The 16,739-nt window shown below is 34.8% G+C and overlaps 1 protein-coding gene across 2 annotated transcripts in view; it reads right to left on the bottom strand.

The window, feature by feature from the left end:
- KLHL1 (kelch like family member 1) overlaps positions 1-6,550 on the bottom strand; it is a 456,085-nt gene extending 449,535 nt beyond the window's left edge. The window contains exon 1 of one of the 2 annotated variants that reach the window (XM_033177586.1): positions 5,261-6,550. In XM_033177586.1, the coding sequence (XP_033033477.1) occupies positions 5,261-5,757 (497 nt within the window). In that variant the 5' untranslated portion in view covers positions 5,758-6,550. The remainder of the gene's footprint in view (positions 1-5,260) is intronic. The other variant, XM_033177587.1, reaches the window with a different exon arrangement.
- Between the last annotated feature and the right edge of the window lie 10,189 nt (positions 6,551-16,739).

Below are 16,739 nucleotides of genomic sequence, written 5' to 3'. Positions count from 1 at the left end.
TAAGGTCTTACTTTTGCTAGTTTTGGTTTAAATAATAGTAAACTATATGACACAGAAACCTAGGATAAATTAGCAAAAAAAAAAAAAAAGTACAATTTAGTAAGTTTGTTCCATTATATTATTTTTCACTCTAAAATTTGGGGTAGTAAAGAAGATGAATATTATTTCACTTTAATTTCATAAAAGTATAGTTTGAGAACCACATTCCTGAGAACGTAGTCCTTTATCATTTTCAAAGTTGGTTTTCCCCTTGACTGAAGCAGAGATTATTATTATTTTAAACAAGAGCCTGGTACATGTCCCACTAACTTCCATGAGATTTTAATGGTGTAAGCTCTCTTTCAGTGACAATACTTTATCAATGGTTCCAAACTTCATAAGCAGATTTTTCTATCCTAAAGCTCTAATTTGGTCTCAAAAATAATTATTTCTTTCCATTTCTAGGTTATATTTGTGTATTGTTTATTAATTATAACATAAAATACACTGAATGAACTATAATTTAGAAAATAATAAAGTGTTTTCTAATTTGGGCTAAGAAGTCATCTTTGAGTGAGACGTACCTAGAATTTTTCTATGCCTGTCATTTTAAGAAGTCTATTTAAACATGCAAACATAATCTCCATCAAGGGAAAAAGAAAATTATGTCTCCGTAACCTCAGATGCTGCCTCTTTTCTTTCGTTCTGTTTGTTTGTCTAAGCATAGAGAAATAAGATTCGGCACAATGGCCAATATGGTATCTGGAGTCAAATAGAAAGGGTTAAAGTCCAGCCCTATTACTTAGAAGTCTGTGATTCCAGGAAAATTAATTACCGTCTTTATATTTCAGTCTTCTTATCTATGTAATCATTATACCAGGGGCATACATAAATGTAGCAGGATTATAAGATGTAATGAATTTTAACTTACACATATAAATATTCAACATGCTAACTGGCAAAAAGCAAGCTCTTAATCAATACCACTCAATATGATTATATCAAATATTTATTCATTTGACAGTATTTATTGAGTAACTACCTGCTCCATGATAGGGGTAAAATGATGAGTAAAACAGACATACTCCTCTCCACTTGGAAATTCACTTACAGACAAAATCAACACAGATACTAATATATGGTTACAAGCTTCAATAAGAAAATGTTTAAAAAGTAGAGAAGAGATTTCTAAGAAGAGAAAACACAGGATATGAATTTGTTTGGGTGATCAAGAACTCCTTTCCTGGGAAAGGTATAGCACGTTTATGCATGACATCTCTGTGATGAATACGGATGAACTCAGGAAGGGAGCAGTTAAGGAAAGGATAGTCTCTATGCAAAGAGGGGAAACAACTTTGTGAATTCCAGAGGCAGTGAGAAATTATAGGGAAGGATATTAAGTCTGGAAAACAGAGGGTAAGGGGAAGGTTGGTAAGTGAATGGCCTACATAGCAGACAAAGGACAGATCATTCACAACCAGGTAATCTATGGTAAAGATTGTAATCAGATGGTGTCCATAGTATGAACTGTGATCAAGGAGTGTTAAAAATCCTTTGGTGGGGAAAAAGGAGAATGAGGGAGTGAGGGATGTGGAAAAATAGTTCATCATTCTGAATTTGTATCCACTTCAGTGTAGAGAATGGCCTTGAGGAGGCAAAGATAAGGAGGGGAGGTGATAAGAGATGGAAGTTACAAAACTAGAGTTGAAAGAAGATAGTAGCTTAGATTAGGTGCAGAAAATAGCTATGAAGAGATGTGGGACATGTATAGGGAAGATTTTCTAAGCAAAAGCAGCAATTATTGGAGGCATATTAAAATTGAGGGGAAAGAAGATATTGACCAATGTGATCCTGGAATTCTGGCTTGCACAAACTAATTTGTAGAAAGCTATTCTCTGAAATACAGTAGAATGAAATTGAGCAAGACAGAATAAGAACTATAAGCTCAATTTTGTACATGTTATATTTGAATGGACCCTATGACATCCATCAAAGAGGTCAAGAAGAGAGGTGGCTGTGTAAGACTACAGTTCAGGAGAGGAGGGCTAGATTTAGAGATACAAATCTGAAAAGACAGTTTATGGATGGTAGCTAAAACCATGGGATAAAATGACTGCACTTTGTAAGAATTCAGAATCTAAAAAAGCAAGCAGTTAAAACATGACATGTCTTCTCCCACTCACATCACTATAAAATGCAAGAATATAAATATTGCTCTTTGGTGTTTTAGTTTACTACATATGGAATCTTGGACAGAAATATCCAAAACAAAAATATATGGTTATCTGAATATCCAGGAAATCATATCATTTAGACAGGGAAGTAGAGAAATTAATGATTAATAGGCCAGTAAACTATTATAGAAAAAGTATTGTTTATGTGGTCAAGTTAGTAGAGCACTGAGATTTATTTAGGGTGGAATGCAGGTAGTGAGCATTTAATTTAGTAAGGTAAGAAAAAGGTTGAGTTTTGGCCCTGAATTGGTTTACCACAATATTTCCTACTACCTTTATGTTTCAAGTCTATGATAATTTGACCTTTCCAGACTTCTGAGATTATGAGCAACTTTCCCCAAATGTCCTCCATCTGCTGTTCTAACCAGTTTACTCAACTGAGCTAGTCATATTTGTCTAAAGCAATATTCTAACTAGTATGAAACTAAATGAATAAAGAGAAGATCAATACAATGAATAAATACAAGGTAAGAGAAAGGGCCAACTCATGTTTTATATGTAAGTATTAACTTAGCAGAAATGTCAGAATTTATAAAACACAATGCTCATTATTAAAAATGACATCATTGGTGATATAATAATGACCTAAGTGATAAAAAGTATCACACAGAGTTCATATAGTTTATGTTGTTGCTGATCATCATAAACACTATGTAGCTTTTCTGGGTATGCTGCTACAGAAAAAAATTAAATCCACATTACTCATTATTTTGCATAAATTTCTAAAGCATAATAGAATTTCCATTCAGTATTTTACTTTGGAAATGTTGTCTCTTCTAGGCAGTGACTCCTACTTTTACTGCATATTAAAATATTATATACTGATAATGATTAATTGCTAGTTGTATTAGTGTGGTTTTCAATCAATCATGAGCACAGAACCAACTCTCTATGAAAGTTTAAGAACATATAAATCCATCAAATACATACAGTGCTAACTGATTTGTCTAGTAAGAAACTAGACTAAAAATAAAATTGGACCTGATTTTCAAGACTTTACACATGCCAAATCTCATAAGATAATTTGATTCCAACATTGAAGATGATTTTGGTTGGTAGATGGGTTAATTTAGGAATTCTTATCACTCACAACTCTTTGAGAATAAAAATAATAAAGTATTTTCAAAAGTAAGAAACTTGTTAAGTCTGGTGTTTTTTCCTAAGCTGTTTGTTCTGTTACTAGTTTTATATTTGTTAATTTATTATAATTTCTTAAGTCACTACTCCATTAATGTTTTCAAAACTCTAACTTACATGAAAGTCTTTATAAACTACTAATTCTGAATATGCCTTGTTTATTTTAAAATGTATTTAGTATAAAGTAAACTTTAAGAAAATATGAAACATTAATATTTCTCGGAGCTTATTCAAATAATTTAAAAATTTACAAACACATAATGTATAAATTTCTTCTTGAGCTGTTAGAGTCTAAAAACTATCAGTTATAATAAAATAGTAATTGATAAATACTTAACCTAGTTTCCTTTTAAATATATAAGGTGAATTGGTTAATGTTTCTGGATAATTCCCCACAAAAAGTGTTTATATTTACTCAACAAAAGGGTATAAACATTTCAGTACGTTTTATTTTTTTAATTATAAAATTATAGGTAACTAGTATATTAAATAACTTTTAGTAACATTTAATCACTTCATAGTATTCATAGTACATAAAGTTGTAATTCTTTTTCATAAAATATTTCACTTAATGGAATAATAGATAAACATATTTAGGTCTCCTATATATAGAAAAACCATTGACATAATTGGTCATTCCAGATTATACTTCTTCCTCATTAAAATTATCTTACATTATAGTACATGTCTTAATATAATATTAGAATATGTTCAATCTCTGAAATTAAAACTAAAATATGTATAATGCATATAATTGAAAAAATTTAAGGATATTTTTAAATCTATAACCACATATGTCAGAATAATTAGGGAGCACATATATATACATACACACATATTTATACACATATAAGTTATACATATATAATTTTATCTATTCTTTTTGCTACTTAATCAAATTTATAAGAAACTGATTCAATTAACCAAAAGTGTAAAAAAGATGATTCTGTTACTAATTGTTATTGTGTAGTAATTAAAATGTCTTAATATATTCATTATCATTTTCCTATATTTCTCCTGTAGTTCTTCTTTAATAATGTATTCTGATATCACATGAATCTAAATGCAAATTATTTCATATCCTGACTATATTCCAAAACTAGCAATGATGTGGTTTAGAATACTAATGAGTCAATTCTCTCAAAATGTAAAACTCGGGAGTTTTATGTCTATGAAGGATTTTCTATAAGTCTTTAAAGTAGCAGAACTCTACACAAAGAAGCATAATATTAGAAATAAACTAGAAATAAATACTGAGCTGCTTATCAAGGAGACACAATTTCAATACTGAGCCAACAAACCACAACAGCTAAATGCAAAGGGACTCCACAACAGTTTCATTCAAAGACTTACTCTGAACAAGGCAAGAGTGAACACAAAGTAAAAGGACCAAAAGAGAATAAGACCAGTGCATTTCAGGAGCAAAAAGAGAAGTGAAATAATGTTGCTGTCCAGTGGCCTCATTTTGGAATAGATTCAAACCACAGGGACCTTAGACTATTTGCTAAGTCAGTTACCAGGCCAATATATGAGATGCATTCTGATGATGTGTAAAGCAAATTTTCACCTTCATATAACGGAACAACTGATACAATGTATATGACAGAAGAACACAATAATCTCAGGAATATGAGAACTATTCCACTTGAAGACTTACAAAAATGAATGTAAGTTCAATTGGTGGCTATAACTTTGAAAACTTCCAAAAAGAAAAATGACGTGTCTGAGCCAATAGAAATTAATGAGCAAACTTGTAATGAAATTAGAACTTGAGTAATCAAAACCAGGCTGGCATCTCTTAACGCACACTTTCAACCTGAAACATTTTAGATTTAGTAGCCACAGAGCACACGCTGTGAAATGAGCGGAAATTGAAAGATGCTTGGAAGCCCCATGCGGACTTACTGTACCTGTGTCCACATCCTTCACCTGTTGCCTGGCTGGAGCTGTCTGGCTCCACTTTGAGCTCTTGCAGAACCAGCCCTTTGTCGTGTGGTCCAGGAAAGTCCATGCCTGGCACCACCTCCTCCTCTAGGGACTCCACATAGAAGAGAGTCCTGGCTGGCTGCTGGGTGCCCTGTCCAGGAGCCCCTTGCTGCAGCCTCGTGGCAACTGGAAGCAGGGTGCCATTCACCGGATTGAAGGAAGAGGAGGAAGAGGACGGAGAGGAAGACGAAGAGGAAGAGGAGGAAGGTTTCTTCCAGAAAGTGCTCACACCGCTTCTCTCTTGGCTTTTGAGCAGGCGGCTCTGGCTGGGTCCCCAATGTTCAAAGCTGCCACCGCCGTCCTGTTGTAGGCAGCCTCCCCCCGCCGGGCTGCCGGTGGAAGGTGACGGGTGGCTGAAGAGTTTCCAGCGGAGTCGCAGAATGTGCTTCACATCGAAGTCTTTTCTCCCAGAGCCTGACATGTTTTACGCACAGAAGCCAAAAGGCTAGCAGCTCACGCAGGAGTAGGCTGGTCAGCAGGTGGGGGAGGCCAGCGGAGCCCGGGGGCGGAGGAAGAAGAAGGAGCGGGATGCGCCCTCTGCACCCCTAGAGCCCGAAGACGCTAGGCGGGCTGAGCGCCCTGTCAGACGAAGGCTGGAGCGCGGACGGCAAAGCCGCGCGGTTCAGCCGCGGTTGGGTCCACAGGACCTGGGCGTGGGGACACCACTGGGCAGGAGCAGAGGCAGGACTGGGACGCCAAAGGCTGAGAATCCTCGATGCCCGCGCAGGAGCCCCGTGATTATGGCGAGGTGGGACAACCCTTAGGCTGGAGATGCGTGAGGGAGGGAGGTCTGAGCGCTCCGAAGCTCCGGAGGCGGCTGCAGCTGGATACACCTCACTGGGATGCGCTTGTGGCAGAGCCTTAGTAGGGAAGGTGGTGGCGTTGTTGTCCTTGCAGCTCAGTGTCTGGAGAGCGCAGAGAGAAGAGACCCAAGTCTCGAGGAAGCGTACCCCTCGCCAGCTCTCTTAGTGCACCTGCGCCCCTGTCCCTGGCCTGTTCGAGGATGCCCTGATAGCCTGCCGGGTGGCTCTGAGGAAGTCAATTGCTTTCTGCAATGCCAGAGAGGTGGTTTTATATAGTCAGTTTGTAAAAGAGAAAAATAGATATTCTAACGCATATAGGGAGGCAAAAGAAAAAAGCCCGCCTGTGAAGCTGTCAAGGTCCTCACAGTACAATTTTCTCTCTGCCTCAGCGCCTCCTCCTCCCCCGTAAGTGACGCAGATGTGCACTGGGGCCTATACGGAGAGATGGAGGGAGGGAGGGAAGGCTTCAATCTTCTTTATGCAAGTGAGACTGCTGCTCTTATTGTCCCCTTGCGTGGGTCTTGTCACCTTTTCCAACCTCCTTCCTCACTACGTTACTGTGCAGCAATACAAGGAAAGAAAACAGGCATTATGCTTTTGCATCAGTAAACACTACTTATGAATCATGGCAATGTAAACTTAATAGGCTGCCATCAGTTTGCAGGTTGCAGGTTAATGGCTTGAATTATTTAATAAACCGTATCTTTTAACCTTTAGCCTTAGTTTCTCTGTAGTGAGACACAGAAGAAACAGGGATGCTGGCGTCAAAATGTGATGATGCCACCGTCCTGACACTTACATTGTGATTCTGCTATTAATGTACCCAGGCAGTGCTTCACCCCTGGGGCCAGAGGCACACGGTAGAAATTTGAAGATGGACATCTGAACACAGGGGATGGGGTTTGCGAAATCAGTGCATTTGGTGTGTAGCCTCGGAATGAAAGCTGTTATCAGTGTAAATCAATGTATATAATAAAATGATAAAAGAGAATTTCAAGGCATAACCTTCTAGTACATAGATCATTGTATACTATGCATGGAAGAGTTTAGACAATAAATGAGAATAGCCAAAGTCTACTTACTATCTTGCAAATGGGTGTTTGGAGAAGATGTGTTTTTTCCTTATATCTATATTTAGAATGGTGATGATTGAAATCACTTTCAGGACATGACTACTTGGAATATTTTAACGTTTCCTTTAATGAGCCATTAAAATCGAACCTGGTCATCCTGGCTAACATGGTGAAACCCCGTCTCTACTAAAAAAAAAAAAAAAAAAAACAAATACAAAAAATTAGCTGGGCGTGGTGGCAGGCTCCTGTAATCCCAGCTACTTGGGAGGCTGAGGCAGGAGAATGGCGTGAACCCGGCAGGCAGAGCTTGCAGTGAGCAGAGACCATGCACCACTGCACTCCAGCCTGGGTGGCAGAGTGAGACTCCGTCTCAAAGAAATAAAAATAAATTAAATTAAAATTAAAATTAAATAAAAATAAAAAATAAAATAGAACCTGGTAATCTTTGTTGAAGACAAGGGGACCAGAGATGCAACATCAACTCAACCAGGAATATGGTGGTTGTCCAGTCATGACATTCACAGTTTCAGTAACCCCCAACAGAACACAGGAATTAACCACTGAAGTGCAGTTACACTACTGCTCAGTTATCCCCAAGGTTGAGCTGTAAACGTAACCAGAAACCAAAGCTAAATTGGGAGTCCTTAGACAAAGTTGAACACTTTAATAAAATAAGAAATTAAGTGCACAAAAGACCTATTTTTAGTGGAAAAAAATTACTATAGTGCTTTTTAAATATTGATTTATGCCACAACAGCTGGACTGCAATCCCTTGGGCCTTGATTTTTCTCTCAGTATTCAGTGATTTCTGTTTGTTTTTCATTTGTTAAGCAAAACCCCTTTAAAGCCAACATTGGTGACAGATCATTTTTATCCAACAATGGAATCAAGTATTTCCCTTAGTGAAGAACATAGTATATGTTACACATCACAAACAGGACAGAGGACACTTTCCATCAGAAGTAATGTTGAAAGTTGAAGTGCATGTAATTAATTTATATAGAGATCAGTGCTTCATGGATTATCTCACTTGATTTATTTAAAATAATATAAAATAAGTCAAGTCTCTCTATATATTTTTTCAATAGTTAATATCCACCACCATTCAAAAACTGTACTATAAAATTTATTTGCTGTTATTCTAAAATTTAATTTTGCAGTTCCTTTTTCTCTGCAATACTAACAAGAATATTCTACAGTTAAAAGTTATATGTTTAAAGGACAATATTTTATATAACCCAAAGGAGATGTAAAATTAATTTGTGGTATAAAGAAACATGAATTAAAAATATTGTCACATTTAGCAGATTATGAATTATGCCTATTTGTTAGTCTTGTAGTAATATTTAGTATGTTTAAAGCACTGCCATAACCTATTATGTAAATATAGGTACCTTTCTATATTTGTCAATCTGCATACAATATATAAGTTTGAAAAAAAATCACTCTTCTTGGGAACATATTTAAATAAAATTCAATTTAATTATCAAATGAAAATATTTCAAATTTAAGAAATAAACTATTCATGAAGTAATGTTAAACTGAAATGACTGACAAAGATGATTATATTATTTTCACTTGATTGTTACCATACTACAGCAATGTAGAAAATGAAGGAGAAAATAAAATTTTAAAACAATGGGAGAAAGAGAGGAAAGTGAGAAGGATGAGAAGAGAAGGAGAAAAAAGAAAGAGGGAGAGATTACGAGAGAGGGAAAGACAGAAAGAGGGAGGAAAGGAGGAAGGAAAATAATTTGGTTGGAATTATGGCTTAACTTGGCATATTAGATAAAATCCTTGAAAAAATATACTTCGTAAAATACTGCACTAATTAATTTGTTTATCTCTTATTCAAAAATAAAAAACTTTGATTGATCACTTAGGTCCAGTGCAAACTAGTAACAAATATGAAGGAACTGGTTACATGCAGCTTGCTGGAAGAACTCACAAAAGAGGATTGTTTAACCAGCCACAATTAATAATTGACTTGTGAGTCAATTAAATTAAGATTTAAGATAACCAAGCTTATAGGCAAGAAGACATTGACATAGTAAAGACCACTTTTAACAATCCTAACAAACACACTTTGTTTTAAAGACAGAAACTATTTAATTATTCTAACACTATTGAATTAAATTGAACTGTCAGTTGAATCAATCAGTATTTCAAATGAATGTCCATATGGTTGCCATAGTTTCCTGAAAGTGTGTAAGCAAAAAGATTATTCAGGATATGGAAAATCTGTAGAATGTTCAAGTATTTACTGTAATACCCAAATACAAAACTCTCTGCATAATTATTAAGTCAAGCATGGTGTAAAATATATCACACTGAAAGTTTCTACAACTCAAATATTTAAACAATAAGCAAAATCAGCTTTGGATCTGTTTTAGTCCATTATCTGTTACTTGTAATAGAATACCTGAAGGTGGGTAATTTATAAAGAAAAGAAATGTATTTATTATAGTTACAGAGGCTGAGAAGCCTGAGGTCTAGGGGCTGCATCTGGTGAAGGTCTTCTTGCTGGTGCGGAACTCTCTGCAGAGTCCTGGAGCTGCACAGGCATCACATAGCAATGGAGTTAAGCATGCCTATCTCAGGTGCCTCTTCCTTTTCTTATAAAGCCACTAATCCCACTTCCATGATAACCCATTAATCCATTAATTCATGAGGTTCTGTCCTCAAGACCCAATCACCTCCTAAATGCCCCCCCCAATACTGCCACAACAGAGATTAAATTTCAACATGAGTTTTGGAAGGGACAAAAATTCATACCATTCAAGAATTTTCTAGACTGAAAGTTTCTCACTTTTAGAGACTATTTTCTAAGCAAATACAATTAAATGTACACTTTTCTAGGAAAAGTGATTTTGATTTTTCGTATCTTTTTAGCAGGCCTTCTACAATATCTAGAAATTTGTGTATACATGATGATACTCAACAAAAGCATTTGAATAGCTAATTATGCTCAAATTTCGAAGTTCATGCTTTATAATGGCTCCTGTGACTTTCTCTTTGATTAATTTTAATAAGATGTATCTATATACATTTTGTTAGTCCATTTTTGTACTGGGTAATTTATAAAGAAAATAAGTTTAATCAGCTCACAGTTCTTCAGGGTGTACAGGCTTCCGCTTCTGGGAAGGTCTCAGGAACCTTATAATCATGGCAGAAGGCAAGGGGAAGCAGGCATGTCTTATATGGTTGGAGCAGGAAGAAGAGAGGGCTAACATAAAGGTGCCACACACTTTCAAACAATCAGATCTCATGAGAATTCTACCATGAGGACAAAAAGATGGACATCCACCCTCATGATTCAGTCACCTCACACCAGGCTCCTCCTCCAGCACCAGGGATTGCAATTTGATATAAGATTTGGGTGGGGACACAGAGCCAAACCATATCATACATTAATACAAATAGTATTTAAAATTAGAGAATACTATTTAAAATAATTATATAGAATTTTCGATGTATACATTAAATAAAAAATGTTTTGCAGTGACATTTTTTTCCCCAAAATGATTGAAACTTAATACCGTATAGCACTAATGTTAAGTTATCTCATGCATAATCAAGGTTTCCTATCTCTTAAAAGAAATACACATAACCATTCAGGGTCTGTTAATCTTCATTACAGTATAGGTATACTTTACTTCAGCAGCGATTCAGTGACTGCTTAATAAACACTTGTAGGTATTCATTGATCCCCAGGGGCCATTTTAATCCACTCAGCCTCCTTGGTTTATTTGACCTTTTGATTTAGATCTGGCAATACATGTGTACAGTTAAGGAATTCTTACATAAATTGTGGAGTTAATTTCATTAGTATGTGAATTCAAAATGACATTAAAATAATGAATTTCCATTAATGATGAGCCCAGTTTTATTTGTGTGTCTTTTTACTTCCCCAAATTCTGTGCAGAATATTGACAGTGGTTTCTGAACATCCATTATTTTCACTTTTGTATTGGGTCCTGTCTGGTTAATCACACTGCTGAGGGACTTATGATATATATATATATATATTTTTTTTTTTTTTGAGATGGAGTCTCGCTCTGTCACCCAGGATGGAGTTCAGTAGTATGATCTCTTCTCACTGCAGCCTCCACTTCCTAGGTTCAAGCGATTCTCCTGCCTCAGTCTCCCGAGTAGCTGGGACTACAGGAGCCCTCCACCACACCCGGCTAATTTTTGTATTTTTAGTAAAGATGGGGTTTCACCATATTGGCCAGGCTGGTTTCAAACTCCTGACATTGTGAACCTCTCACCTCAGCCTCCCAAAGAACTGGGATTACAGGCATGAGGCACAGCACCTGGCCTATGATGTGATTTTTAAAACACTTTCTATCTCTTTTACGAAAATATTTCTAGATTGAAAACAAATATATATATATATACACATACAGATATAGATAAATGTCATATATGTATGTTTAATATGTAATTATATTTCAAGAATATTTTCTAATGAGTAAAACAATTTGGTGGCATGATATCCTATTTTGTATAACACTGGAATATTTTAAAAAGAAAACTGCTTAACTAATACTTAATACAAAGCATTAAGATTTCCCTAGTATTAAAAATGTAATTTCATCATTTTGCATATTGCACTTAAATTTGCCTGTATCACTATGTGGTAAGGTGAGTCCCATGAAACTTTAATCAGTATGATTAAAATAAAATAGTAAAATTATAGTTTATAATTTGGAAGATTTGGAAGTTATAGGAGTGTAAGATATTCATAGATAACATAGATAACATAACTTTGTGGATATTTTATTTTCTGTTGTCTCTTTTGAGACATGGGCTTTTGGAGACTTTAAAATATTTTCTCGATTCAGGTTACTACATTTCACTTTCTATCTTGAGACATATTTGCCAAAACTTTATACTTTCATTTGCCTGCATTATTACCAGATCATTTAAAAATCCAAGACAAAAATGCATGGCTTTAAAAGCTAAGATCTAGCTTGTCTTAACATAATTTAATTAGGGATATAACATAAATTATAAATAGTTTTCAAATGCTTTTTTTTTCCACGAATATATGTGTAACATGTGAACTTATAACACCCAAGAACAACATTTTATAATCTGTTTTAGAAATAGTACTGTGAAATTTATTTCAAATAAATTATATATTCAGAGTATTGGGAAGATTATTCTAAGAAATCAAATTACTTTGAAACACCATTACTGTAAGTAAATTGGCTTACAAAATCTAACTGGAAAATCACAACTTGACACTTAATATATTTTCCTGATTTTTATACCCAGTCAGGATGCTTTTGGTTCACCAGTCCAAAAGAATATTACTTGTCAGCCCCATGGGAAGCTAACAAGATGACCCTTTGCCTTGAAGCCTGTCTCTTGTAAATGTGGTGACCTCTCCCTTTCTGTATAGCTCTAGCCACTGGCCATCAGGACACATGTAAATTCTCATTCTTTATTGCTCAAAGGAAATATGACATGGACTTCATATGATAATATACTAAAGTCTAAAAAATATTAAAATAGATAAATCTATAAATTAAAGCACTACATATAATTATTGAAATTGTAGCCTACTTAAGATTTCATGTTATGTCTGGGACAAAATTACAAGTAAAATAATAGCGGCAAAAGGAATGATGAGTTTTCAGATTATGTTACATTCTTTAAATTTCTTCACACTAGATAGATACCCAGATTAAATATAGAGTATTTTCTTCAATGGTTACGTATGAAACATTTTATACATCATATTATTATTATTTTCTTCTTCGTTGGATAATGACTAAAGAAACTAAGAAAGGAACTACTATTTTACGACATCCTACTAAGTGCCAGACAATGATTTCATTCTATCTTGACAAAAATCTTATTTAGGTAGGCATTATAAAACAGGCTTAATATGAAAAAAAGTAGAATCAACTGGCCACTAATATTTTCTTCTATTAATTGTTTTAGACACTCTCCATAAGTCATGCTTTTTCTTCTATTTTATAATTTACATATGAGAACTTTAAAAAATGACAAACTCATTAAAGGCAGGGATTCTCAATATAATTTCATGAGCTGTGTGAGCTCTGCTTCAATAGAAGAGAGACTCCTTGTATTCTCAAAACTGAGCTGTCTTTCTAACGTGTGTGTGTGTGTGTGCACGCGCACATACATGTACATGTGTGGGTGTGTTAGTCCCTTTTGTGCTTTTATAACAACACTACATACTGGGTAATTTATAAAGAGCATACATTTATTGTCTCATAGTTCTGGAGACTGGGAAGTTCAAGACCAATGCACTAGAATTTGGTCTAAAGAAGATCTTCTCACTCTGAACACACATAGTAGAAGGCAGAAGAGCAAGAGAGAGAACAAAGTCTGTGTCTCCACATGGCAGAAGAGCAGAAGAGACAGAATCTACTCCTGCAAGTCCATTTTATAATGTCATTAATCCATTCACAGGGGAGGGAGCCCTCATGACAGAAACACGTTCCAAAAGGCTCACTTCCTAACAGTGTCATTAGGGATTAAGTTTCCAACAGAAGAATATGAAGAAATGCATTCAGACCATAGCAGTGTGTATTATTTTCAAGTCTATATGTATGTTAGTGTATTTGTGCAGATACATGGGTGGCTATATCTCTATAGAAACAAACATAATGGCTTATTTTGTGGGGGCAACAAATTTTGGAAAATGAAGATAGTCTTACTAGACTAGGATAGTTGTGCAGGGCAAAGAACATATCTTATTTAATTTTGAAGTCATAGTGTCTGTCTATGATGACATGAAACACCAGTAAATAATGGATAGTTTTGAGTTTATCATAATGAGAAATGGGATAAGGGTAATAACACTTTATTGTGGAGAAGAGGTCAGGAAACATGTAATACTTTTTTTAAAAAGTACTGTGAAACTGTGGTTCTACAATTACTTAGTGTGAAAACAAATGGAATTATAAAACTAGTGGTTTCGGAATATTTTGGGGCTTTCACTTATATTTCTAAAGTACTATAAAATACTCAAGAAAAATTCAGCATATATTATGCATATTCATTTTGTCAAAAAGGCAATGCAATGTGCAAGTAAGTGCTTTTATTGTAATTCTTAAAATTGTATTTTTAAATCAAGAAAGATTTAAATCTTCACATTTAAATCCATAAGCTTTAGGTACATTAAAAACTCAATCTCTGCATTATCATCCTTTCATTTATTCAAACATATTTTTTATTGAGCACTTACTTTGTGCCAAGCCATGTTCAAGGTGACAGGGATGTATCAGTTAAAAAAAAAAAAAAAAGGTAGACCAAAATCTGTGCCCTCAAGGACCTTACATTCTTGAAGTGAGAGATAGAAACTAAAATACAACCAATAAATAAGTGTATCAGATGATGGAGACATCATCCATGGAGATAAATAAACCAGAGAAGAAATACAGGGAGTTTTGAAGGAAAGGGGGTTGAGCTTTAAGTAATCTATGTGCTTAAGCTCCACTGATAAGGTGGCATTTCTCTTGTGTCCAAAAAGAAGTGAAAGCATGGACTGTTCGTGTATGAGTGACAGTGCCATGGCAGAGGGAATAGAAAAACAGGGCCTGGGGCCATGATAAAGTTTGGTGTATTTAAGGGGTCATAAGTACTAGAGGTGAGTGAGCAGAAAGGAAAGGGGCTCTATTGGAGTTCAAGGAGGCAGTAGACAAGACACCAGATCACTTACAGGATCTTTTAGGCAAGTGCACAGATATTAGTTTTTATTCTGAATGAAGTGGAAAGCCATTGGAGGATTTGGAGCATTGGAGTGATAACATCTGACTTCCATTTTCTTAGATCACTCTGGCAGACGTGATGGGAATAAACAGAAGAAAGCAAGGTAGAGAAAAGGAAAACAACAGACAGACTATAGAATAAAGAATCTAAGAGATGATGTAAATGTGGACCAGACATTGTGGCAAGGTCTAGCATTCACAGGGAATCGATTTTCCTTAAAGTTCAGGGTCTTTTCTTTTCATTTTTAGATGGGAAGCTATGCTATAGATAGTCTTGTCTATCTTTTACTCCCCTAAAATAACTAATGTCTCTATTTTTTTCTGTTCTTCACTGATGCAGGATGCTCACATAAACCTAAAGAATGCTCAGGTCTATATATTCCTACAAGATAGAGCAATTTATATTTTATCCTGATTTACAAAAGAGGGTGTAAACTTGTACTTATGCAATACGAATATGTTTTATAACTAATTTGCAGTATAAGGGCTATAGTTAACAATGTTGTATTACACTAGAAAGTTGCTAAGACAGCAGATTTGGATGCTCTCCTTTCTCTCTGTCTCTCTCCTTCTCTCTCAAACACATATACATATGCACACACAAAAGTAACCATGTTAGGTGATGAATATGTTGATTTGCCTAACTGTGGTAATCAGTTCACTATATATACCTATATCAAAACATCATGTTGTATACTTTAAATATATACAATTATAAAAATGAGAAGAACTATGCTTTTTCCTGGTGCATTTCAAATTTGGCTAAAGGGATAATCAAGGCTCTTTCTCACTCTTCAAGGATTGACAGAAATGCTATGGGCAGTGCAAGAAGTCACAGCCTGAGCAGTACACCCTATAAATATATTTGCACAAAGCATTTAAATTATAACGTTTGCAAAATAGTAGGTGCATTATTCCTCCTAGTTGTCTACTGACTGGAAAGCAACATTTTAGAATGGAACGTCACAGGCTTTGAAATAAAATCATGACCCAAACCCTTCTCTGCTGCTTACAATTTGTATAACCTTGGGCACAGTACTTAATTTCTCTGAGTCTCAGCTTTCCTATCTGCAAAATAGAAGTTAATGTGTAGATCAAATAAAGTAAACCTGTTAAACAAGTAGCACATTGTGGATGCCTAAGTAAAGGTAGATATTGATATTTACTTTGCAAATATTTGTATATTTAAATGACCTTTATATTGTTGTAAAAAAAAAGTTTAAAAATAAAGCTTTCCATACTTAGTTGGTTTTGCAACTTTCAAAGGCATTTTGTAAAATATACAGATTACTATTCACTTGAGTATTCACAACATAGAATCACTGATTAATCACAGCATTGATTTTTTGGTGAGCTTGTAGTTTTGTAAGTCAATAACAAAAATTGAAAATCAATCTTTTACATAATTTTATTCTAGGAATAGTTGGAATCATAGATGTCTGCATATTAGGGATATTCTAAAATCATTTCAAGTAGGAGAAATGTAATAAAATATTTGCTTCAGTTGACAAATCACTTAAGTTAATTTTATCCTCTCTTGTGAGTTGAGAGAATAATGAGAAATTAATGAATAAGTAATTTAGATTACAAAAAATCTTGGCAATAGACTGTAAGGAACTTAAGAGAAATGACATTTCACTAAGTAAATCTCTGATAGTGTGAGTGAAACAATAAATTTTACTGGTAACACTAGAGGTTATTTTGCCAGTTATGAAACCTGATCATTAATATTTATTGAACTGGGTATATGGAATTTATGGATATTGTCTACCAGAT

This window comes from Trachypithecus francoisi, unplaced genomic scaffold (genome assembly GCF_009764315.1).
Source record: "Trachypithecus francoisi isolate TF-2019V2 unplaced genomic scaffold, Tfra_2.0 Lachesis_group18, whole genome shotgun sequence".
Classification (NCBI taxonomy): Eukaryota; Metazoa; Chordata; class Mammalia; order Primates; family Cercopithecidae; genus Trachypithecus; species Trachypithecus francoisi.
This window is presented reverse-complemented; position numbering and strand designations above follow the sequence as displayed.